The 27,263-nt window shown below is 35.0% G+C and overlaps 1 protein-coding gene across 1 annotated transcript in view; it reads right to left on the reverse strand.

The window, feature by feature from the left end:
- The window catches only part of FZD3 (frizzled class receptor 3), an 85,249-nt gene that overhangs the window by 54,818 nt on the left and 3,168 nt on the right, over positions 1 to 27,263 (reverse strand). Inside the window, exon 2 of the mRNA XM_057725300.1 lies at positions 21,398 to 21,926. Within this exon, the coding sequence (XP_057581283.1) occupies positions 21,398 to 21,586 (189 nt within the window). The 5' untranslated portion in view covers positions 21,587 to 21,926. The remainder of the gene's footprint in view (positions 1 to 21,397; positions 21,927 to 27,263) is intronic.

Genomic DNA, 27,263 nt, shown 5'->3' on the forward strand with positions numbered 1-27,263 from the left:
AGCAGGGAGAGGTGGCCTAATAAGTGCAGACACTTTTCCAAGAAGGTATCTGTTGAATCTGGCTGTAAGGCAAGAGGCTGAGAATCAAGCTTTGCTTAGGCTGGTGCTAGAGAACAAAGAAACCAGCAGAGTTCTGGTAGTCTTGCAAGATTAGCAGACAATACATGTGTATGTATAACTGAATCACTTTGCTGTACACCTGAAACAAACATAACATTGTTAATCAACTATGTTCCAATTTAAAAAAAAAAAAAAAGACTAAAGACAAAATTAGAAACAAAAGGAACAGATGGGTGAAAAGGGGAAGTACCTAGGATTGGGTATGACAGAGAGCCAGTTTCCTCTTTAAGATATTTGAAAATTCTGAAGCTGCGCAGGGAAGAAGGCTACGAAGCTAAGCAGAAAGCCTCTGAAAAACAGAGTTGAGATTTTGTCAGTTTTATCAGTATGAGGAAACATGAATTAGAGGTTCAAGTCTTGCCAAGAGAAATGAACATACCACACTCTCAGCTGGAAGACCCTGAGCAACTACACATCAGTAGCAGGGGCAAATGACAGGGAGGCAGAGACCTATCAAAACTGAAACCCAGCCTCAACTCAGCTCCATCCTTCACTGAGTTAAGGTGATCAGCCCCCATTTATCTGCTAAGCAGAAGAAAGGGTGGACTTTCCCTGGAGTACTAGTATAACATCATGTGAAACCTCACCAATATTTTGTAACATTTACTACTCAATAAAAAATACTAGGCATTTTAAGAGACAGGACCATATGACTGAAAAACAAAGGAAAAAAATTACAATGCTTTGGTAATCCAACTATTAGACTTAGTAGACAAGACTGTATATGAGAAATATGTTCAAGAAAATAAAAGATAAAGAATTCCAGAAAACTGGAATCTATCATTAAGAGGAACCAAATGAAAATTCTCTAAGTGAAATACATAAATGCTGAAATTAAGAACTCATTAGATAAATGAGAAGACAGAAGTGGCAAAATGGAAAACAAGACAATAGGAAATATCCAACAGAAGCACATACACCAAAAAGTACTGAAAAATACTGAAAAGAACAGAATAGACACGTAAAACACATGAAAAAACCTAAGATATGCATTAATTGGAACCTCAAAAGAGGAAAGAGGGAATGAATAGAGGCAACATATAAAAAGATGATAGCCAAGGATTTGTCAAAACTGATTAAAGACAACAACCCACAGATTCAGAAAGTTCTGCAAATCCCCAGAATACAAAAAAACACACATAAGCATATCCCATTTAAACTGCTGAGAACTGAAAAAAAACAAAACAAAACAAAACAAAAAAAAAAAACCTTAAAAGCAGCCAGTGAGAAAAAAGACACCTTACCTTCAACAGAACAACTACTGTTGTACTTTGGAATACTAGAAAACAATAGAATGATTTATTTAAAGAGCTGAGAGAAAATAACAGCTCACCATAATTCTATGGCCAGCAAAATTACCCTTTATAAGTGAAGGCCAAGTAAAGACACTTTCAGACAGACAAAAACTGAGAAAATTAGTCACTAGCAAACCTGCATTAAAAGACAAAAGAAAAATAATCTAAGATGAAAATTCAAAAGGAATTAAAAGCAACAAAAGAGGTGAATATGTGAGAACATATAAATTAATATTCTCTGTAAAAACAAAAATGTCTTAAAATACATACTAAATACAGGTAAATTAATGTGTAATAATAAAATTATAAAGGGTCAGAGGAATACTAACAGGGGAGTGATCAAAGTTATTATTTTTATCAGAATATAAATCAAGGATACGTATCATAATTTCTAGGGTGAGTAATAAAAGAATGCACAACTAACAAGGTAATAAAGAGAGAAATACAATAATACAAAAGAAGTCAAGATAGGAGTGAAAAAAGAATACAAAACAATTTGGAAAAATTGAAATCAAGTAATAAGATAGTAGATACTAACTCCAAGTACATCACTAATTGCATTATATATAAATGGACTAAAGACTAGGTAGAAGAGTAAGATTGCTGGACTAGGTATAAACATAAACAAACGAACAAAAAAAAACCCTATGCTGTTTACAAAGACACGTTTTTCAATATAAGGACACAGATAGGTTGAAAGTAAAAAGAAGGCAAACAATAAACAATTAAAGAACCAAAAGAAAGAGTATACTTCATGACAAGGAGTGTTCCCAGAGATAAAGAAGGTCATTTCTTAAAGACAAAATAAAAGAATCAATTCACCAAGACAAATCTAAATATATATGTACCACTTAACACAACTTTAAACTATTAAAAAAAAAAACAGAACTAAAAGGGGAAATACACAAATCCATAATCAGAGCAAGCTGGATACACTTCTCTCAATAAGAAGGTTGAGACAAAAATTCTATGAGAACACAGAAAATCTAAACAAGTCAATTACAAACTTGACCTAAACAACATATTTATAATCATGGCACTCAACAATGAATGGAACCTATTTAACATACACATAGACTCTTTACCAAAACTGGCCATATTGTAAGTCCTAAATTAAGCCACAAAAACTTTAAAGTACTAAAATCACTCAGAGACTGTTCTATGACTAAAATGGAATTAAGACAGATATCAATTACAAAAAGAACTCTAGAAAATATCCAATCGTTTGGCTGTTTGGAAATCAGACAAAAAACTTCTAAATAACACATAATCAACAAAGGAAACCATAACTGAAATTTAAATTGTATTTAATTATATATAATATGTGTATTACATTTTAATGTTTATATATATACTCTACATATAGAATTAAATAGTAAAGACAATAAATAAAATGTCAGCAAAATCTATACTCAGAGGAAATGTATAATCTGATACGTGTATATCAGAAAATAAGAAAGCCTGAAAGACAATCAATGGTAAGGTCTATCTCAAGAAGCTAGAAAAAAAAATAGCCAATCAAACTTAGAGAAAGTAGAAGAAAGGCAATAATAAGTAAAAGGGGAAAAAAACTACAAATTACCAATATCAGGAATGAAGGAGAGGAAATTACTAGAAGAATAATAAAGATACTATAAATAATAAATTTGACGTTAGGATGAAATGAACTAATTCCTTGGAAGAAGATCACAATTTACCAAAAATCATAAAAGAAGAAATACAGAATGTAGTCTTCTATTTATAAAGAAATTTAAGCCATCATTGGAAACCATCCCCCCACCTCACTCCCCCCCAAAAAAACCTCCATGCCAAGATGGTTTCCCTAGAAAAACTTTATCAAATATTTAAGAAAGAAGTTACAGCAATCATACACAAACTCTTCCCAAAAAAAGGGAAAAAAAGGAAACTTTCCCAACACACCTCATACCTCACAAAACCAGCATAATTTTTATAACAAAACTCAGCAGGTTATATATAAGAAAGGAAAATCACATTTCATGACCATAAATGCAAAAATCATATCCCAAATTAGCAAATGCTGGTTAACATTTGTAAAATATGTTAACGCAATTAATGGCATTTACAGAAAAGGGGCCGGGGTTGGGGGGGCTGGTTAACATTTGTAAAATCTGTTAATGCAATTAATGGCATTTACAGAAAAGGGGCCAGGGTTGGGGGGGGTGGGGGGGGGAATCACACAATCTATTCAACAGAGCCAATAAAAGCATTTGATGAAATCCAATACCAATTTATTATGAAAACTTAGCAGACTAAGAAGGGAATTTCCTCAATCCTATAGAAAGCATATACATCAAACCACAGTAAACCTCATACTTTGTGGTAAACGACTGAATACGTCCCCTGAGATCAAAGATGCGGCAAAAGTACCTGTTATCATCACCCTATTAAACATCGTATTGGAAATCCTTGCTAGGGCATTAGGAAGAAATAAAAGGCAAAGGATTAGAAAGAAAAAATATAGAGAGCAGTTCTCCTGGGTTCCCTTATCCTGCTGCTCTCTACTTGGGCACCCCTCCCCAATAAAGTCTCTTGCTTTGTCAGCAAAAAAAAAGAAAGAAAAAGAAAAATATAAGAAACAAAATGCGTATGAATTGGAAAGAAACTGTTATTATTCAGAGATGACGTGTGTTCCAGTTACCAAATTTGTATCTCTCAGTTCCATACTCACCTTTCAATGCATGCTCTGTGATAATGGATGGGATTCCTTTAACCATTTCTTCTTCACAGTGAGCATGACTTTAAAATTTCTCAATAGAGTGTTGGAGGAATACTGCAGGATGAAGGGTGCTTCTCCTGTTGGTTGGGACTGCTGCATAGTCAGCAGTATAAATGTGAGGAAATCTATGCCCATGTGCCTAGAATGATCCTTCAGCAACCTCACAGACCCAGACCAGCCTAGTAAACACCTTCCTGTAACCCTCCCAAAATGGTGACTGTATGCTCAAAGCCTCCTGGCTGCAGCAGTGCCCTGACTCCCTCTATTTGCCCAATAATGACAGACACTTGCCTGTGCCCTGAAGAGTTGTGTCCTGCTTGCCTGATAACTGTGGACCAGTTGCCTGGCCCAGGCAACCCTGTGATGTTCTCTGCTATCTAGTGAGCTGTAACTATATCTTGTAGAACTAAGGTCTTAACCTCAGGGTAGGGGCCCCTTCTAAGATTGCCCCTCAGCCCCAGAGAACCCTGTAGAGCTATCTCTATATCTTATAATTATTCTCCTTTAATAGTTAATTAATTCTTTATATTACACTTCCCCTGTTTAAATCACTGAGTGGTTCTGTCTCCTAACTGATCCTGACTAACAAAACATGATGATTACAAAGAAAATCTAAAAATACCTATAAACTATCAAATAAATAAATTTAGGGTCACTGGATACAAAGTCAATACAGAAAAAAAAAAAAACCCTGTATTTCTACATTCTAGGAATAAATATATTAAAAATAAACTTCAAAAAAGGCCAAAAAGAAAAGGAAATTAAAAAACAATTTCATTTATAAGAGCATCAAAAAGAATAAATACTTAGGAATAAATTTAACTAATGTGATGCAAAACAGAAAATTACAAAATACTGTTGAAAGAAATCAAAGAAGACCTAATTAATAGAAAAACTTCCCTTATTCATGGATTGGAAGACTTAATGTTGTTAAAATGGCAATATTCCATAAAGTGATCTACAGATTTAACGTAATCTCTTCAAAACTCCCGATGGCCTTTTTTTTGCCAAAATAGAGAAGCTGATCCTGAAATTCATATGGAATCCAAGAAACTCTGAACAGCCAAAACAACCTTGAAAATGAAGAAGGTGGAGTACTCACATGTTCCCATTTAAAAATGTACTACAAAGATATAGTAAACAAAACAGCATGGTATTGGCATAATGCTAGATATATAGATCAATGGAATACAACTGGGAATCCAGAGATAAACCTTCACATGTATGTCAATTAATTTTCACAAAGGTACCAAGACCACTGAGTGGGGGGAAAACAGTCTCTTCAATAAACGATGATGAGACAACTGAATATTCACATGCAGGAGAATAAAATTGGATGCTTGCCTTACATTACATGCAAATTAACTCAAAATGGACCAAAGGCCTAAATGTAAGAGCAAAATCTATGAAACTCGTAAAAGAAAGCATAAGGATAAATCTTCATGACGTTGGATTCGTCAACAGTTTCTTAAATATGACACCAAAAACACAAGCACAAAAGAAAAACTAGATAAATTGGACTTCATCAAAATTAAAAGCTCTTGTGTATTAAAGGACACTATCAGGAGAGTGAACAAGACAATCCACATAGTGAAAAATATTTGCAAATCATATAACTGATGTGTCTAGTATCCAGAATACATAAAGAACTCCTATAACTGAATGAAAAAACAAACAACCCAATCAAAAAAAGGGCAGAAGACCTAAATAGGCATTTCTCCAAAGAAGACATACGGATGGCCAAGAGGCACATGAAAAGCTGCTCAACATCACTCATTATTAGAGAAATGCATATCAAAACTACAATGAGGTAGCACCTTACACCGGTCATATTGGACATCATCAGAAAATCTACAAACAGTAAATGCTGGAGAGGGTGTGGAGAAAAGGGAATGCTCTTGCACTGTTGGTGGGAATGTAAACTGATACAGCCACTATGGAGAACAGTATGGAGGGTTCTTGAAAAACTAAAAACAGAGTTACCATATGACCCAGTAATCCCACTACTGGGCATATACCCAGAGAACACCATAATTCAAAAAGACACATGCACTCCAATGTTCATTGCACCACTATTTACAATAGCCAGGACATGGAAGCAACCTAAATGTCTATCAACAGATGAATGGATAAAGAAGATGTGGTACATATATACAATGGAATATTACTCAGCTGTAAAAAGCAAGGAAACTGGGACATTTGTAGAGACATGGATGGACCTAGAGACTGTCATACAGAGTGAAGTGAGTCAGAAAGAGAAAAACAAATATTGTATATTAACACATATATGCGGAATATAGAAAAATGGTACAAATCAACCGGTTTGCAAGGCGAAATAGAGACACAGATGCAGAGAACAAACATATGGACACCAAGTGGGGAAAGCAGGGAGGATTGGGGGGGGAATGAACTGGGAGACTGGGATACCAAATTGTATACTCTAAATATATGCAGTTTATTGTATGTTAACTGTACCTCAATAAAAGTTCTTAAAAAAAAAACCCACAATGAGATACAATATCACACTCACAACCCTATCTAAAAAACAGCAAATAACAAGTGTTGGTAAAAATGTACAGAAATCAGAACTCCCACACATTTGCTGATGGGAATGTAAAATGAGGCAATCACTACGGAAAATTGGCGACTCCTCAAGAAATTAAACATAAAATTACCACATGATCCAGCAATTCCACTCCTAGGAATATATGCAAAATAATTTAGAGTTCAAGCAAAAATCTGTATATGAATGTTCATACCAGAGTAGTATTATTCATAATAACCCAGAAGAGCAAAATAAACCAAAAGCAAGCAAAGGGAAGGAAATAATAAAGAAGAGAAATCAATGACATTGAAAACAGAAAAGCAATAGGAAAAAAAAAAAAATCACTCAACCCAAGAGCTGGTTCTTTGAAAATATCAGTAAAATTGATAGGCTTCTAGTAAGAATGATTAAAAAAAGAGAGAGAAAAAGAAACACAACTTACCAATATCAAGAATGAAAGAGGAGGGACTTTCCTGGTGGTGCAGTGGTTAAGAACCCATCTACCAATGCAGGGGACACTAGTTTGATCCCTGGTCTGGGAAGATCCCACATGCTGCAAAGCAACTAAGCCCGAAAGCCACAACAACTGAGCCCATGTGCCACAACTACTGAAGCCCCATGCTCCTAGAGCCTGTGCTCCACAACAAGAGAAGCCACTGCAATGAGAAACCCATGTACTGCAACAGAGTGACCCCCACTTGCCACAGCTAAAGAAAGCCGACATGCACCAACGAAGACCCAACACAGCCAAAAATAAATAAATTTTTTAATAAAAAGAATTAAAGAGGACATCACTAGAGACTCTGATGACATTAAAAATATAATAAGGAATATTACAAACAACTCTATGCACATAAACTAGACAATTTAGATGAAGTAGACCAATTCCTCAGAAGCCAGAGTACCAAAGCTCACCCAAGGTGAAACTGATAATCTGAGCAGTCCTAAAACTATTTGAGAAACTGAATTTATAGTTTAAAACCTCCTGAAAAAGATATCCAGACCAGATGGTTTCACTGGTAAATATCTAACTAACAATTTTAAACGAATACCAATTCTACACAATCTCTTCCAGAAAATAGCAGAGAACTAATCCCAACAAATTCTATGAAGTCAGGATTACTTAATATTAAAGCCAAAGATAATACAGAAGAAGAAAACTACAGACCAATACTCCCAACAAACAAAATGCAGAAATCCTTAACAAAATAGTAGCAAATCAAGTCCAAAAATATATTAAAAGCATTATATACCACAATCTAGTAGGATTTGTTCCAGAATTCCAAAGCTGGTTCAATATTCAAAAATCAATCAATGTAATCCACCAAATCAACAGACTAACAAAGAAAAAAAAAAATCACATGATCATACCAAATGATGCAGAAAAAGCATTCATGATTTTTAAAAGTTTTCAACAAACTAGATATAGAAAGTAACTTTCTCAACTTGATAAAGTACATATATAAAAACCCTACAGTTAACATCATACTTCACAGTGAAACTGGATTCCTACCTTTAAGATTGGAAACAAGGGAAGAATACCTCCTCTCACTGCTCTTATTCAGCAACACCGAAGTCCTATCAGCACAATAATAAAAGAAGAAAAGGAAATAGAGTGTAGAGACTGGAAAAAGAAAACTGTCCCTATTTGCAGATGACATTACTGTCTACATAGAACATCCCAAGGAATCTCAAAAAAACTCCTGCAAATTAGTAAAAAAAAAAAAAAAAAGACTAATAAAAGAAACTTATTAGTCCTAGAATTAGTAAGTTCAAAAAGGTTGCAGAATACAAGAAAAACATACCAAAAAATTATATCCTTATATACAATTGTATTTTTATATATAATGAGCATGTAGAAACTAAATTAAAACAATATGTTTATAATCACATTTATTTTTTAAAAAAGAAACACCTGGGTATATATCCGACAAAACATATATAGAACTCGTATGCTCATGTACCAAAATGTTCATTGCAGCACTATTTACAATAGCCAGGACATGGAAGCAACCTAAATGTCCATCCACAGATAAATGGATAAAGAAGATGTGGCACATATATACAATGGAATATTAATTAGCCATAAAAAGTAATGAAACTGAGTTATTTGTAATGAAGCAGATGGACTTAGAGTCTGTCATACAGAGTGAAGTAAGTCAGAAAGAGAAAAACAAATACCATATGCTAATGCATATACATGGAATCTAAAAAAACAGTACTGATGAACCTAGTGGCAGGGCAAGAATAAAGATGCAGATGTAGAGAACAGACCTGAGGACACAGTGGGGGAAGGGGAAGCTGGGACCAAGAGAGAGAGTAGCAGTGACACATATACACTACCAAATGTAAAATGGATGGCTAGTGGGAAGCTGTTGCATAGCACAGGGAGATCAACTCGATGCTCTGTGATGACCTAGAGGGGTGGGATTGGGAGGGTGGGAGTCAGGCTCAAGAGGGAGGGGATATGGGGATATAATGTATACATACAGCTGATTTACTTTGTTGTACAGCAGAAATTAACACAACACTGTAAAGCAATTATACTCCAATAAAGATCTGAAAATAAATAAATAAAATTATATCTGTAGGGATGTGGATGGACCTAGAGACTGTCATAGAGAGTGAGAGTGAAGTTAGTCAGAAAGAGAAAAAATCTTAATATTGTATATTAACGCTAATATGTGGAATCTAGAAAAATGGTACAGATGAACCTGTTTGCGAGGGAGAAAAAAGACACAGACATAGAGAACAAACATATGGACACCAAGGTGGGAAAGCGGTGGGGGGGCTGGGGGGGAAGGGGGTAGGATGAATTGGGAGACTGGGATTGACATATATACACTAATATGTATAAAATAGATAACTAATGAGAGCATACTGTACAGCACAGGGAACTTCACTTCACTGTACAGTAGAAACTAATACAACGCTGTAAAACAACTATACCCCAATAAAAAAAAATTACATGTGGGGGAAAAGAAAGAACTTGTATGCTGAAAACTACAAAATGCTGATGAAATCAAGGAAGATACAAATAAATGGACAGATACACAGTTGTATTTATTTGCCAAGGCTTCTGTAACAAAGTCCCACAAACTGAGTGGCTTAAACAACAGAAATTCATTGTCTCATGTTTCTGGAAGCTAAAAGTCTGAGATCAAGATGTGGCACAGCCATGCTCCCTCTAAAGGTGCTAGGGAAGGAACTGTTTCAGGCAACTCTCCTAGCTTCTAGTAGTTCCTTGGCTTTTGGCAGCATAAATCCAATCTTCACATAGCATTTTCCCTGTGCCTCTTCACGCATCTTTCCTCTATGCGTGCCTGTGTCCAAAATTCCCTTTTATAAGGACACCAGTCATATTGGAATAGGAGTCCCTCACTACTCCTTGTCTTAACTAATTACATTTGGAATGACCCTATTTCCAAGTAAGGTCACATTCTGAGGTACTGGGGGTTAGAGCTTATTAGGGGACTTGAGTTATCCATATCACACTGTTCATGGACTGGAGATTCAACATGTAAAGATGTCAATCCTCCCCCAAATGATCTCTAGATTTAACGAAATTTCTATCAAAACCCAGCATGACTTTTTAGTAGCTAAAGGCAAGCTTATTCTAAAATTTACATGAAAAAAAAAAAACCACCCCAAATCAAAAGAAGTAGAACAACTGAAACAATTTTGAAAAAGAAAGTGGGAAAAATCATTCTATCCAATTAAAAAACTTAGGACTTCCCTGCTGGTGCAGTGGCTAAGAATCTGCCTGCCAACGCAGGGGACAGATTCAGGCCCTGGTCTGGGAAGATCCCACATGCTGCGAAGCAACTAAGCTCGTGTGCCACAACTACAGAGCCTACATTCTTGAGCCCATGTGCCACAACTACTGAAGCCCACACGCTCTAGTGCCTGTGTGCCACAACTACTGAGTCCATGTGCTGCAACAACTGAAGCCCACACGCCTAGAGCCTGTGCTCTGCAACAAGAGAAGCCACCACATGGAGAAGGCTGTGTACCGCAACAAAGAGCAGCCTTCGCTCACCACTAGAGAAAGCCCAGGTGTAGCAGCGAAAATCCAACAGAGCCAAAAATTAAAAAAACATTTTAAAAATTAAAAAAAAAAAATTAAAGACTCACTATATAGCTAACAATAATCAAGACACTGTGGTATTGGTGGTGAAACAGACACAAAGATCAACAGGACAGAAAAGAGAATCCAGATGATAAATTCACACAAGGACAGCCAACTGATTTTTGACAAAAAAGCAAAAGCAATTCAATGGTGGAAGGATAGTCTTTTCAACAAATAGTGCTGAAGCTAGTGGACATTCACAGGCAAAAAAAAATAAAAGAAACTTACATTATGCAAATTAACTCAAAATTGATCATGGATTTAAATGTAAGACATAAAGCTATAAAACTTAAGAGAGAGAGAATCTTCCAGATCCAGGCTGAAGAGTTCTTAGAAATGACACCAAAAGCACAGTCGCACAAGAGGAAAAAAAACTGGTAAACTGGACTTCATCAAAATTTAAGACTCCTGTTCTCCTAAAGACCTTGTTAAAAGGATGAAAAGGCAAGCTATAGACTAGGATAAACTATTTACAAACCATATATCCAACAAAGGATTTGTATCTAGATTATATAAAGAACTCTCAAAACTCAAAAGTAAAAAACAATTTGATTGAAAATGAACAAAAGACATGTGCATTTTATCAAAGAGGATATATAAATGGCACATAAAAAGATGTTCAATATTATCAGCCATGAGGGAAATGCAAATTAAAACCACATGAGATAACACCACATCATATTAGAAAAGCTGAATAAAAACAGTGAAAATAGCAAATAGTGGCAAGAATGATGAGAAAGTAGATTTCTCATACATTGCTGGTGGGACTGTAAAACGGTACAACCTCTAAGGAAAATAGTCGAGCAGTTTCTTAAAAATCCAAACATACATTTATCATATGATCCAGCAATCACACTCCTGGACATTTATCCCCCCAAAAGGAAAACTTACGTCTGCACAAAAACCTGTACATGAATGTTCATAGCAGCTTTATCTGTAATAGAAAAGACCTGGAAACAACTCAGTATCCTTCAGTGGATGATTAAACAAACTGCAGAACATCTCTATAACGGAATACCACTCAGCAATTAAAAACAGTAACTACTGATACATGCAACAGCTTGGATGGACCTCAAGGGTATTATGCTAAATGAAAAAAGCCAATCTCAAAAGATTATATACTGTATGATTCTATTTATATAAATTCTTGACAAAATTATAGAGATAGAGAACAAATTAGTGGTTGTTTGGAAATAGGAAAGGGGGGAGGGGGAAGGAAGCACAAGGGAGTTCCTTGGTGGTGATAAAACAGTTCCCTATCTTAACCGAAGTGATGGCTACATGAATTTATACACGTGATAACATTGCAATGACAATATACACACATGCACATGTGCATATACAGACACAAAAATGACTACATGTAAAAACTGTTATGATAAGGACTATAGATTGTAGGAATGTTAACTTCCAGGTTTTGATACTGTGTAACAGTTACAGAAGATAGGAAGACTGGGGGAAAACTAGGTACAGTATGCAGAATCTCTCTGCACTATTTTGATATATGTACATACACCATACATATATGCATATGTATGCCTTAAGTAAGTCTCAAACTTGCTTGGTACTCAGTAATAACATACAATACCAACTAATCAGATATTGTTATTTTACTATTTAGTAAAACCTCCATTTGTGCGTCCCGTCATGAATTATAAAATTGAGTTGAGTGACTATTTTGTGCTGCTTGCACTAAGTCTCAAGCTGTAAGTTTATGCTTCTGCCACTTAATAGCTACAAGTACCTTGTGCTGTATCTCAGCTAGCATTTACTGACATTTACTACAGGCTAGGCAGTGTTTTAAGGGCCTCACACATCTTAATCTTCTCAACAATCCCATAAGGTAGGTACTATCATTAGTCATCCCATTTTATAATATGCAAGAAAAAAATGAGACATAGAAAGTTAAGTAGCTTGCCCAAGATCACATAGCTACAAAGACAGTCCTGAGAGTTAAACCCTGGCATTCTTATCCAGAGCCCTTGAGCTTAACCAATTTGTTCTATGTAATCTCTCCAAATTTCAGTTTTTCCTCTATAAAATGGCCTTAATACATATAAATAAGAATATATAAAATAGAGTACAGAACCCAGTAAATGACAGCTTAAAAGGAGATTAGGAAAGAGTTGCAAATTAATAAAACTTCAGAAGGCCTATTTGATGGGCATGAGGAACCCTGTTCTCAACTCCCAAGTGAGAAAGTCAACTGTCAATTGGAACGGTGTTTTTAAAAAGCAAAACAAAGCATGCATGAATGTCTAAATCACTATGCTGGGTGAAAGAAACCAGACATAAAAAAGTAGATACTATATGATTACATTTATATAAAACTCAGAAAATGAAAATTAATTCACAGCGGCTGAAAGTAGGTTGCCTGGAAGAGGGAGTCAACTCAGGGAGGTGCACTACAAAGGGACACAAGGAAGCTTTTGAGGTGATGGAAATGTTTTATATCGTGATAGTGGTGATGGTTTCACGGATACACACATCTGTCAAAACTCATCAAACTGATCACTTTAAATAGGTGCAATTTACTGTACACAAATTATACCTCAACAAAGCTGTTATGTAAAAATAAAAAATTAAAATTTTTCAAATAAACAAATTGCCTTGATTTTAACCCAAACAATTTTTAACCTCAGCAAAATCAAAATTAAATGAGTTAGCCTGAATATTGCAAAGTTGAGAATAAATAAGATAAGGAATACTATCAAAGCTCTTCATAAAGGAGAAAAAAGGAACTTTAGCTAAAGATTCTTACTGAGTACTTTCTAAGCAGTAATACTTTATTCACTAAGTTAAGACCAGGGTATACGAAGTTTACAAACTGAAAAGTAACTTTCTAAAATTAAATTTCTGGTTTCTTCAACAAAGGTGCACGACATGGAACCTTCTATTCTTTGTTCAAATTCAAATCAACCAAGCCTTTGTGCTCTCATTCTCTTTCTTCTTTGAAATTCCCATTCCTGTTACCATAGGAACCTGCTAGCTGACAAGCCTTCAAGCATAGCAACAGCTCAAGCTTTAGCAAGGAGTGTGAAAAGGGGACAGAGTCAAAGGTCAAAATTTGACTCATGAGAATCAGAATTCCAATCTTTGTCACTCTACAAAGGGTCTGATAACCATAGAAACTGTATCCTACTGGGTTTGGGAATATTATGACTAAATTCACTAAACATGAAACCAAACGTGGACCGGCCTTGAAAATTCAAAAATGGAATTCATTCTATTTCAGATTCAAATTAGAGTAAGAAATCATTCAAAAGCAACTTTTTAAAATAATTTTAAGTGATTAAAAATAAGAACTTTTAAAAACGTTTTTGTAACAATAAAATTCCTAATGAGAAAAGATCTAAAACTTTAAGAATTTACATATATATATATATAAAATATTCTAGGTTTGTAAAATACCTTTAATCCCATAGATTTGCTTTTCTTTTACAAATCTGATTTTTTTAAATGTCCTATGACAGCATATTACATATGTTCCAATATTCAGTGAGTTGGTTTGCAGAAATATGACACTAGCACAGGAGTATATTTATCTTCTTAAGTCAACATGGAGTTTCCAGAGCAGCCCATAAAATTTGACTTTTCTTCAGGATGTGAACTTTTTTCAAATATCATGAATGGTTGTGAATTACAGTCTGTCTCAAAAGATAAAACTTTACAAACCAAATTCTATCACACTTAGTAATTTTAATTTAAAATTAAGTATTTTTAAGGCATTCCTTTAAAGTGATTTGTACACAAGAAAATTAATTAAAAATTTTAAAGCTATTTTTTTCCTATAGTCAGAAATAACTAAATGCAATTAATTCTCCACTATTTGTGTGTACATTTTTCAATTTAGAAGTTTCTTAACTCCTGGCTGGTTTCCCTGTCACACAATAATAGGCTTCTCAATCCACTTAACTACAACTGTTGTTTGCTTAGGGAAAACCACCTTATCAGTATTAACCTAAACAAAAGATAATAAAATGAGAGGTAAATCTGCTGGATAATGCATGTATTCTAAAGATATAAGCCATGAATTTCAAGAATAAATATAATCAAAAAAATTTCAATTCCTAAGAAGCCTATCCACAAAATGTTAATTATTGCTACAAAGGGGTATGTTATAGTATTCTCTTAAAAACAAGCAAAAAACCTATCTGTCTTTTAAGGTCAATTCAAATATTATTTCCAACTGATCTCTTCCACACATGATCCTTCTATTTTTTGAATCCTCTTAGCACTTTATATCGATTTCTGGCATTTATCAAGTTCTTCCTTAAGTTTCAATCATTCAATCAAAATACATTTAATAAATACTAATTAAGTCTTAGACACTGGAACTGGGAGCTAGACAAAAAAGGACAGCTGAGATTTTTAAAAATAAAGTTTCTGTACTAATTTTACTATTTTAAAAACACAATGGATTTCTTACAGAAAAATCAGAAAATATTGATACAAATATTAAATGAAAAACATAGAAAACACAAATAAATTATGCTAATTCAGGAACAATCACTCTTGGCCTTGGCAAAAATCTTTCCACATAACTTACTCCACATGAACATGAATATACTTTTTTTCTTCAACAAAAACAGGATGATATCACATGTAATGTTTTGTTATCTACTCCTTTTTTTCTGCTACTTATTAATGTATGAAGTACAACCATTAGAATTTAACAGGCAAAGATGGAGATGAGACTATTAAGACAGAAGGAACATGAGAGGTCTAGAGATGACAGAGTTGGTTTGTTTTATTCTTTTTCTTAACTACACCACTTATAAGTGTAAGCACATAATGTTGGAAGCTTCATGTCACTTTGATCTTCACCCCCCTCCCTCCCACCCCCCAAAAAAAGGGCAAAGCAAAACACTACTGTTCACAGGAAAGTGGTACCTTTGGTACTTGTATGAGGATTACCATTAACATTCCCAAAAGCCCATCACTATTTACAACTCCACAACCACAACCATGACTACTACTACCTCTTAAGGAATTCACAGTTTATAAAGTTCATTAACTCACTTAAGCCTTTACTTAGCAGTTATTATGCATTATGTACTATGTTAGGTGCTGGCCCTACAAAGATGAATAAGGACATCAATACCAAGCTCAGATTTCAAAAGCAAATGTCCTTCAGTAGGAACTGAATTTAAAAAATGAGGACAACCTCGAACCAATTAGAACAGCAAAACAAAACGAAAGAAACAAAAACCCAGAAAATAACTAGTGTTGGTAAGGATATGGAGATACTGGAACCCTCGTGCACTGCTGGTAGAAATGTAAAATGGAGCAGCTGCTATACAAAACAGTACAGTGGTTCCTCAAAAAGTTAAATATAGAATTATCATACTATCCTGCAATTTCACTTCTGGGTATATACCCAGAAAAAATTTAAAGCAGAGACTGGAACAGATCCATATTCATAGCAGCTATATTCGCAACAGCCAAAAAAGTGGAAGCAACCCAAGTGTCTGATGAATGAATGGTTAAACTAAGTACTTGGTAGATACATACAATGAAATATTATTCAGCCTTAAAAAGGAAATTCTGACACATGATACAACATGGATGAATCTTAAACACATTATGCTAAGTGAAATAAACCAATCACAAAAGGACAAACATATGATTCCACTTAAATGAGGTACTGGAGTAATCTTTTTTTTTTTTGGCCCTGTGGCACCACTTGTGGGATCTTAGTTTCCCAACCAGGGATTGAATTTGTGCCCTCAGCATTGAAAGCTCAGAGTCTTAACCACTGGACTGCCAGGGAATTTCCCCATTTCAACACTTTTTAAGTGTGCAGTTCAGGGGGCTTCCTAGGTGGCGCAGTGGTTGAGAATCCACCTGCCAATGCAGGGGACACGGGTTTGATCCCTGCCCCAGGAAGATCCCACATGCTACGGTGCAACTAAGTGTGCAGTTCAGTGGCATTAAGTACAATCACCGTGGTACGTCATCACCACTATCTTTCTCCAGCACTTTTTCAATTATAAAAAAAAATGTGAAATTCTAAGAGTAATTTGAACATTAATTGTATATTTGATGATACTGAGAAGTGATACAGGTATGATGTTTACATATTTTGAAAGAGTCCTTGCTTTATAGAGATACATAGGGAAATACTTATGGATGAAATTATGGTGTTTGGGGTTTGCTTCAAAGTAACCCAGGTTGGTGTACAGTCATAAATGAAACAAGACTAACTTATGTGTTAATAATTTCTGAAGCCAGATGATGGGTATATGGCATTCATTATATCATTCCATGTATTTCTATCAATATATAACTGAAATTTTCCACAATAAAAAGGGGGGAAAAAGGCTAAAATTTGAGTCTGAATAACTGGGAGAATGGTTCAAACATGCTTTGTTCTTATTTATTTATTTATTTATTTTTATTGGCTGTGTTGTGTCTTTATTGCTGCACTCAGGCTTTCTCTAGTTGTGGCGAGTGGGGGCTAGTCTTGGTTGTGGTGCTTGGGCTTCTCATTGTGGTGGCTTCTGTTGCTGTGGAGCACAGGCTCTAGGTGCATGGGCTTCAGTAGTTGTGGCACGAGGGCTCAGTAGTTGTGGCTCGTGGGCTCTAGAGTGCAGGCTTACTAGCTATGAGCGCAGGCTTAGTTGCTTCTCGGCATGTGGGATCTTCCCGGACCAGAGCTGGAACCCGTGTCCCCTGCACTGGCAGGCGGATTCTTAACCACTGCACCACCAGGGAAGTCCAAACATGCTTTGTTCTTAATGAGCGATAAAGGAAACCAAGAATGTTCAGGCTTTTAGGCTCCATGTTCCCACTAGGATCTATACCCCTGCCAGTTTCCCATGCTATAAGAAAATCTTTCATGAGAATTACAAAGAAAACAGTAGATGGAGGCAAGCAGGAACCGTCCAGGAGTTTTTCCTCTGATTATCCTATAGAGGTTTAGTTTCAATTTAAAACAAACAAACAAAAAAGACAAACAATCAACCTCCCAAAGAAATTAAAGATTTCTTATTCCATAACCTAACTGAAATTAAACAGGGTGACAGGCAACAAAGAATAATGCTTTGCATTCGCACAGCACTCTCAAAGTTCTTTAATATACACATCACTTATATCATTTGATCTTAACAACAACTTTGTAAAATGGACAGGGAAAACATTCACTTTCTAGAAGAAAAATACACAAAAGAGTCACAAAATAGTTAGTGGCAGAATACAATTCTTCTAACCCTGTTTTAGTGCTTCTTCCACTAAACTGTTCCCTTTGCATTCAACTGGGTTTAATTATTCAATATAGGAGAAAAAGCTGCTCAGATCTCTTTTATTACCACTAAAGTCATAAATACCTGGTAACACGTAGGTTTGTAAAGATAGTTACTGACAATTTGCTGACGATTTTTTGTCCGTGCTGGACAGCTCCAAAAATTTACCTAGCAATTTAGACAGCTTAGGAATGAGAAATTTTTTTTTTTCTATCGAAAGCCACAAGAGTCAGGGAGAAAAGAGAAACATCAAGTTAAGAACTTACAAAAATCTAATGTGTGGGGACTTCCCTGGTGACCCAGTGGTTAAGAATCCGCCTGCCAATACAAGGGACATGGGTTCCATCAGGGAAAATCCCATATGCTGAGAAGCAACTAAGCCCGTGAGCCACAGCTACTAAGCCTGCACTCTAGAGCCTGCAAGCCCCAACTACTGAGCCCACATGCCGCAGCTACTGAAGCCTGAGCGCCTAGAGCCCGTGCTCTGCAACGAAGAGTAGCCCCTGCTCGCCGCAACTAGAGAAAGCTCACAGGCAGCAACAAAGACCCAATGCAGCCAACAAATATATTAATTAAAAAGCATCTGTTGTAAAAAAAAAAAAATTTAATGTGTGTGTTTGTGTACAGATGTACATGTTTTGTAAGGCAGGGTAGAGAAATAAAAATACTAACTAGGATCTTCTTTTCCAACTTAATAAACTGACATTTAGCCCATTTATTTGAACATGTCCCAATTTCAATGAACGTATGGATTAGGAATTCTCTATGTGCAATGAAAGAATATCCAACTTGTTGACTGCTAACAATAAGCAAATTTGAAATAACCCAAATTCTGCAGTTTCTTTCATCTATGGCATCCCTAGCTCAATACCATATGCTATTTCTTTCCAAGCACTCATTTTGACTCACCAAACATCAGTAAAGGAATGAACCCTAGGCAGGCTTCAAGCCTGGGTCTGCTGAAAGATGCTACACCTAGGAAACTGTCTTTCAATTCATCCAGTCCCACAGTGAATACTCAAGAATGTGCTGGGATTACTTGTTCCACTTACTTGCTCCTGCTAAAATCTGGAAGCTGATCCAAAATTCCTGGATCAGAGATAGAGGGTGTCATCAGCAGATATAACTCCTTGTAAGGACCCAAGAATCCTTACTTCCGTTTGGAATTATGCTGTGTTGACTGCTGAATTTCCATATCATTTGCTATTACAGAAACTTGACACTCTCCAACTGTCAGATGATTCTGTTGGTGCATCACTGTCCTGATAGGACAACCAAGAAACTATCCCCAACATTGATTACTTCATATCATTAGAGCCTTCTCTTAGAAATTATTACTCATTTAGGCACTCTCCCTAGAATGTGTGAAATTCAAACAGATGCAATCTCACTGCCAATAAAATATCTAGACTATATGGGCATGTTTGAGAAGAGGGTAGAGACAGCTCACCATGCCATCATTATGAATGCCCCAGCAGCCCACGACTAGAGATGCAAGTTCATCTGAAACAAGTACATCATCTTTCTAGTACTTTCTCTCTAGGGTTACTTAGAAATGAAATCTGGAATAGAATTAACACTTGTGGATCACCAATTGTGTCATTCATTGTGCTAGCTACTTAAATCTTTCACTTAATCCTAACAGCCCTTGAAAGTATTTCTGTTATCAGTGCCTTTTCACAAATGAATTTCACAGGGATTTTAGGTGACATAAGTCCAAAGGTTGAAAGCTACTACATGGCTGAGCCAAAAATTAAACCCAAATCAGTACATATATCTTTATGACTTATTTCTTACAACCCTATTTGCTTTCCAAAGGAGTTATACTGACTGATAATGAATGATACTAGAAACAAAGGTATTTCTACTTCAACTTTTTTGTGAGATAACTGATAGCTTTAATACCCAACAGGGACTACCATGCCTGGAAACGAATTACTGTATTAAACCAATACCCATTTTCAAATATCCTAAACGGACAGTCTATACCAAATCTCTCTTTACCAGTTAGACTTTGTGTAGTTAGAGGAAGAACAGAAATGTTTTATTCAACCTCTATAATATTTTCAAATATTTGGAATATAAAAGATGCCCTTCACATTTCAAAATTTATGAATAATAATCTTTCTACAAAAGTTCCCAGATAGATTTATGTTAGTCTACTTGGAAGTGGGTAGTACATTTGAATTTTACTATAAAATGAAGAATTCTAAAACATGTAGCTGTCAATTTGCTGAAAGTACTGTAACAATGGATTAAAGACTAAAGTACAAAAAACATTCTCTGTAAATTCTATGTATTATGTAGCCACATTAATATTAGAATATGGGAAAATGGTAAAAGCTATCACTTTTAGAGAACTTACTCCAGAAGTACTGTGCTGCGTACTTTATACATGCTTCATTTTCTACCTTTCAAAATGTTGACTCTATTTTACAAGCAAAGTAACTATGCTAAGAAAGTTCACATAACTTGCTGAAACTAACACAGATAGAAAGGGGTAGAGATGGAATTCAAACCTAGGTTTGTACAGCTCCAAAGCCTTCAATCTTATTGCCACAGTTTACTGCCTCCTAGTGCTAATCGGGTAAACATATTTCTGTCCATAATTCTAAAACCACTACCGAAACACATACATACTTATTTAAACCTATTATTAACTATATCCATTAATTTGTCATAGTTTCTAAAGTAAAATAATTTAAAAGTGCCTAAAGAATTATCATTAGAAAAATTCGAGTAAGGCAACAAATTTTCATAAAGTCCTGAGAGGTCAAGAACAGAAAATTCACACAACAAAACCTTTTTTGTTGCTTGGAAGTTTCTATTCTTAAGTTGATGTGAACATGGTAAGACCAGGAAATCATTTTTTTTAAGAAAATTCAAATACTGTAAACCACCAGCCTAAAGGCTGAACAAAAGAACCCAGTTTCAAAATCATGTTACCTTCAATATTTAAGAACTGAATTATGTGTATTCTTAGTGTAGTCTGCTCTTTAAAGTTTTATTGTCAAATGATAGAAAAGATGTAATCATATCATAACTTGCACAATTTTAAACTTCTGAATGGCTATTATCTCCCAAATTCTAGTGTTTCAAATTTCTTTATAAAAGAATGTCTGAAAACTAAGATGAGTAACATTCTCCAAACATGAGATCTTCAATCTATTAGAGTTTGAGCATAAATACGTAACTTTTTAATGTACCAGATGTAGTTAAAAACAACATTATTTTCCTGTTGTTTATCAGAACATTCATTCGATTGGTTAACAGGGCACTATCAAGAATCATTTTCTACAACATGTCAAATAATAGATCAAGTCTTACCTCCATTGCTAAAGCTGCTGTCTGTTGGTCATAATGATTCAGAAGATTAGGCATGAAGGTAGTATTATAAGGCAAATCCTGGCACATCCTCAAGGTAATAGGTTCACAAGAAAACAAACTGTGCCCACCTGTATGCCCCACAAACATAGTCAAGGGCCACAGAATGAAGATGATCCAACTCACAGCCATGCTTCCTCGACTGAATGAGATTCAGATGATCAGGCCTACTCAATATGTATTTTAGATCTTTATATACTTGCAGGTCACAGCTTGAAAGTACTTCTTCTATCTTACTGTTAAGTTCTTCAAACAGAAATACTCTTTGCACCGTCAGAGGTTTCTTAGCTTGGTCTCACAAAAGGCATTTGTTTTTGGTTTCACAATATGGGAAAATGACATCATCTTGCCTCTTCTTTTCATTTTATTACATAGGGCACCATTTGGCCAATATATCAAGTTGATCAACCACATTCCCAAACAACAGATTCCATCTTAGGAGAAGAGATATTTCTTCCTTTGACTGAAATATCTGAAAAGTAATTATTTTTAAATGGGAGAAATTAGTCAAAATATTATGGACTTCATATTAAAATCAGTAAAGTTGCAGGATACAAAATCAATATACAAAAATCAGTTGTGTTTGTATACACTAACAACAAACCATTGGAAAGAGAAATAAAAATCATTGATGAGAGAGATAATATTGACCTAATAGATAAAATACATGGGTATTTCATAGAGATATAGTATAGTTTCTCTACTTTTTCATTTATGCTATAGACATACTAAGATAATCCACAAACAGCACTGAAAGGCAAATTTTTCTGTTTCTTCTCTCAGTGCTTATATAGCATAGGGTTTGATTTCCCATCTATGATCGCAATTTTCCATTTGTCATGAGACATAATTGATGCATTCTGAAAAATCTGTATGCTGTTGTCCTAAGCCTTATTTAAATATCTGCCATACTTATAACCTAAGTTATTTAATTTAAATTTTATTATATATGTTTTAATCATTAAAAGTGCATTTTTAAATTAAATGATTTGGCAGATAGTATCTGTAAAAGATGTAAAATATAAATTGAAAGATATGGATTCAAGCCTCTTACTAGCTATTTGAATCGCTTAACTTCTCTGAACTCAGAATTTTCCTTCCTGAAAATAGCACCTCCCTAACAAAGATGATATATGAGTAAATTATGAAACAATGTATGTAAAAGTACTCTATGAAAGGTAAAGCAACATCAAATATTAGGTAGTTTTATTGCTGAATTACAGTTAATATAAAGACTACTTCTATCAACCAATATTGAACTGGCAAATAGAAGATTCTAAAAGTAGTGTCAGGACATTTTCCCAACATTACTTTGTTTTTTTAGATAGTACAAAAATTTAGTACCATAGATGTAGAAACATATGACCAACAAATGCTTCCTTACACACAGCCAGGCTGCAGAGAATAGAAATCATCCCTAGAAAGCTACAGCAGGAATAGGAATGAAGCCCAGTTATAGTTCCCACCAAGTTTTAGAATCTCTGACTTGACACTACTTTTCCAGAGGCAAAAATATGCATCTCATTTGGGTTTGGAAGGGTACGGGTAGAGTGGAAGGCAGGTCTGGTAGGATAAAAGCATATTCTAAGCTATCATACTTTCGTTTGCTTTCATGATGATGTTAAGTTTGCTTTAATTTCATTTTGTTTCATAGATATCAGATATTTGTATGCGGCAGACAGCCTAGATTGGGAAAACATTTGAAAGTCAGGTTCAGAAATTCTCAGAGACCCAGGTTAACAGGACAACTTAAATATATACTAGGGCCAGTGACAGCTTAGACCTTGAGACCTGGAACTGGTTGGCTTAAGCAGGGAAAGAAACTGTCCTTTGTGCACTGACTATCAATGACTGGGACCTCTGCATCCCAAGCTTTAATTACTAGGCAGAAAAAACTATTTGGAAAAAGTAAAGCAATGTTTGAATCTTCCCAATTTCTCCTCCTAGTATATGGTCTTGAGTAGTGGAAGGGAACAGGAAAGTCTGTGGCCTCCAGAATTAGGAACACTAAAGATACCAGCAATCCTTGCCCCAAATGTCTACTATCTCTAACACTAAAATCTCTAAACCAGAAATATTTACAAAAGCTTCTTGGCCTGCCATACTTTTTCCTCCTTCAAGCTGGTCCCAGAAATGTGATGTCTGGCTATAGAAAACTGATACTAAACACAGTCATTTATATTTAAGCTTAATTACCATGCAGCACTGGTAACAATTATGCATATCATTAAATGTGTCAAATACTTGCTGAAAGCTTTATTTAGTTACAGTATTAAAACATCCATATAAGTTCCATCTTTGTAGTTCCCTGCTTATGCAGCATGTTCATTTGCTTGCAACTAAAAAAAAACAAAATTAAAGGGAACAATGCTCCCTACTATGTATATAATAAGAATTTCAAAACTTTCATTTTCCAATTTCATTTTCATAATCTATTTTCCAAGCAGTATGGGTTTCAAATTTATGGTCCAAAGAAAACTACCATATAAAACTTGAGGAAGGAACTAAGCAATACCTCACTGGGTTTTTTAAACTAGATGAGAAACCTCCTTATACTTCTAACTACTCTATTTTACTTGTTTTTCTCTCAATTGTTCCTCTGCCTCATTTACAAGCAAGGCTTCCCATTGTCTCACAAAGGTGCTTTCTTTTATATACTACGACATTCAAATTTCCATATATCAAAACATTTTTGTAAAATTATTATGTTAGGCTGGGGTAGAACAATAATCTTAATACATCAAGAGTAGTTAATGATTTTTTTTTAGATTTTTTTTTGATATGGACTATTTTTAAAGTCTTTATTGAATTTGTTACAATATTGCTTCTGTTTTATGTTTGGGCTTTTTTGGCCACAAGTCATGTGGGAACTCAGCTCCCCCACCAGGGATCAAACCCGCATATCCTACATTGGAAGGTGAAGTCTTAACTACTGGACTGCCAGGGAAGTCCCAAGAGTAGTTTATGATTATTAAAATAAATAAGAAAAAAAAAAAAGGTGGAATGCCATGAGACAAAGAGAAAAATAGGAATAGTAAAAATCTTGAAGAATTTATATTTCCCCCAAATCAGAGGTTCCCTAATTTTAATGTATAGCAGATTCATAGATTCCCCCCATTGGCCTAAGAAATCTGAACCTCTGGAAAATGATATGCATTATAATTATTATCACAGGTACTGTTATAAGTGACCTAATAAGTCATATTTTGAGAAATGCTATCCTAAAATAGAATAATTTAAAAGAGTACAGGATATTTGTACATAATTATGTGCTTAGCAAAAGTGATACATAAAATGAATTTTTTAAAAAGCAAATAAAGAATACTTTAATAGAAAAATGAGAAAACGATGTAGATTTACAAAAGAAATACAAATAGCCAAACACAAGAAAAGATATTCAACTTTACTACTACTAAAAACATGTAAACATGATGTATAACATTTTTGCCAATTAGATGGGCAAAATAAGAATAACAGAACACAGTATAGGAGAGGGTGCAAGGAAAAGAATATTTTCACCATTCCAACAGTTTCAAATACTAATTTTTTTTTTGGCTGCACCACGTGGCTTGCGGGATCTTAGTTCCCCCACCAAGGATTGAGCGTGGGCCATGGCAGTGAAAGTGCCTAACCACTGGACTGACAGGGAATTCCTCACTTTCAAATATATTATTGGTGGGAATGTAAACTAGTTGGTATTTCAAAAAAAACTGCTACATCCATCAAAAGCCCTTAAAATGTATCCAATGTGATCCAGCAAACCTGTTCTGTAATTTATTCTAAGAAAGTAAACACAAATACACATGATGTATAACCAAAATGTTAGCGCAACATTGTTTATAAAATAAAAACCAGAGGCAACCTAAAACACTACCAATAAGGAACTGGTTAAACTATGGTACAATCAATACATAATATACTCAATAAAAATGATGAGCAGGATCTGTATATATTGACATGGTAAGACAGTAGCAATACAATAAGTGAAAAATAAAATTTAGAAATAGTCTACAAAACAGCATATATATATACATATATCTCCCATTTTTTGTCAAAAATATACATACATAGACCAGAATAAAGCTATTTCAATTGTTTAAAAATAAAATATTATAGGGAATTCCCTGGCAGTCCAGTGGTTAAGACTCCACGATTCCATTGCAAGGGGCATGGGTTCGATCCTTGGTCAGGGAACTAAGATCCCACATGCCATACCATGCGGCCAAAAAAACAAAACAAAATATTATAAATGCTGAAATTTTATTTAAAAGTCTGTCATATGTTATTTGTGTATGGAATTTAACTCTGCTAAATCTATAAATGTGTGCTGACTAGCTGACAAGAATACTAGTTGAATCACCAATTTTTTGGCTGCTAATTAAGCAACAAGCCAAGGGACACAAATCTGCCCTACTGTAGGTAGTAAGGAAAGCAAAAAGGTAATGATCAACTTAGTATGAGTCAAAAACTGATTTTCAACATTGAAAAAAACCTGATCCCCTATCAGCTGAATCAAACATTATACACAGTTTAAAAAAAAAACCTTTTGATATATATTCTAAATTGCGTTTCAGTAACATAATGAAATACCTGCTTCTAATCAGGATCATGTGAATATAGGTAGCAACACTCATTTTTCCTAAGGTAGAATCATCCTTGGAAAAGCTGTAAGTTGAAGTTCCAGAGAGCAGGGCACAGAGAATATCTGGGACCCCAACAGATACTGCCAAAATACAGCAACTCATTAAATAAAGGTTAAAAGTCCCTTTGACATTCTTATTGATATTATATTTTTTACTATAGGAATCTGCAGAATCTCAGCTAAATAACGGGAACTGCTGGATTCACATAACTGGCGTGAACAGCCCTAGCAGCCAGGGCCCAGAAAAAGTGAGTTGTTCACACCCTACCCCTTAGAAAAGAGGCACAGTCACTTCTCTACAGAGCAATACAAGACACGCAGAAAACTGATTTCAGATTAAGCTCCTTGATTACAGTTGATTTCAGATTAAGCTCCTTGATTATCATTTCATTTCATCACAAAACCAAAACTTAGATACACTGAAACCTACACTTTAATTTTTAGCAGTGCTTAACATTGGGAATCTGATATTTCCCAATTTACCAGTTTTCTTTTGATGATAAAAAGTAAAAACCCTTAAAGTAAGTTGAGTATTTGTCCTGAAGAGAACAGCAGTAAAGGGGAGGTAATCTTGGAAGACTGTCTTCCCAGACTAGCTACAAAGCCAGACTCAAAGAAGTCAGGTGGGAAAAGCAGGAGATGACAACTGTGAAGAGGAAAGCAGGCTGAATCTGGGAAGAAACAATGACAAAAGTGGGCCCTGAGGGCTTGTCAAGAGGGTCCTGCAACAAAAGACTACCTTCAGCAATTCTATTCCAATTTACACTTTCTGTACAGAAAGTGATCCGTTTCAACATTCTCAGTTTAGATTTAATTTTCCTGACACTCTATAAATGCTGATAACATTTCATGTTTCCAATTCAGAAATACTATCTAAAGGTTGCCTCAAACACTGTGGCTACAGTGGGAAAAGGAGTATTCTTTGTTTTCTTTCAGAGCAGTTTTCCAAGAATGCATTACAAGGATTAGCAATGACTACCTCTAAAGTTTCTTCTCTCAGGGAAATTACTATCTTGTTAGAGAGCAAAATATACATTCAGAGCATACTCACTGCTCTAAGTGTTAGATTCCTTTTCCTAAAACCCATGTGGTTTTTGGCCTTTTGTTTTCCATAACTTATTATTTAAAAGATTCTCGAAATACTGCTTCCTGGTTGCTAAAAGAAAG

Source organism: Hippopotamus amphibius, chromosome 2, assembly GCF_030028045.1.
Source record: "Hippopotamus amphibius kiboko isolate mHipAmp2 chromosome 2, mHipAmp2.hap2, whole genome shotgun sequence".
NCBI lineage: Eukaryota > Metazoa > Chordata > Mammalia > Artiodactyla > Hippopotamidae > Hippopotamus > Hippopotamus amphibius.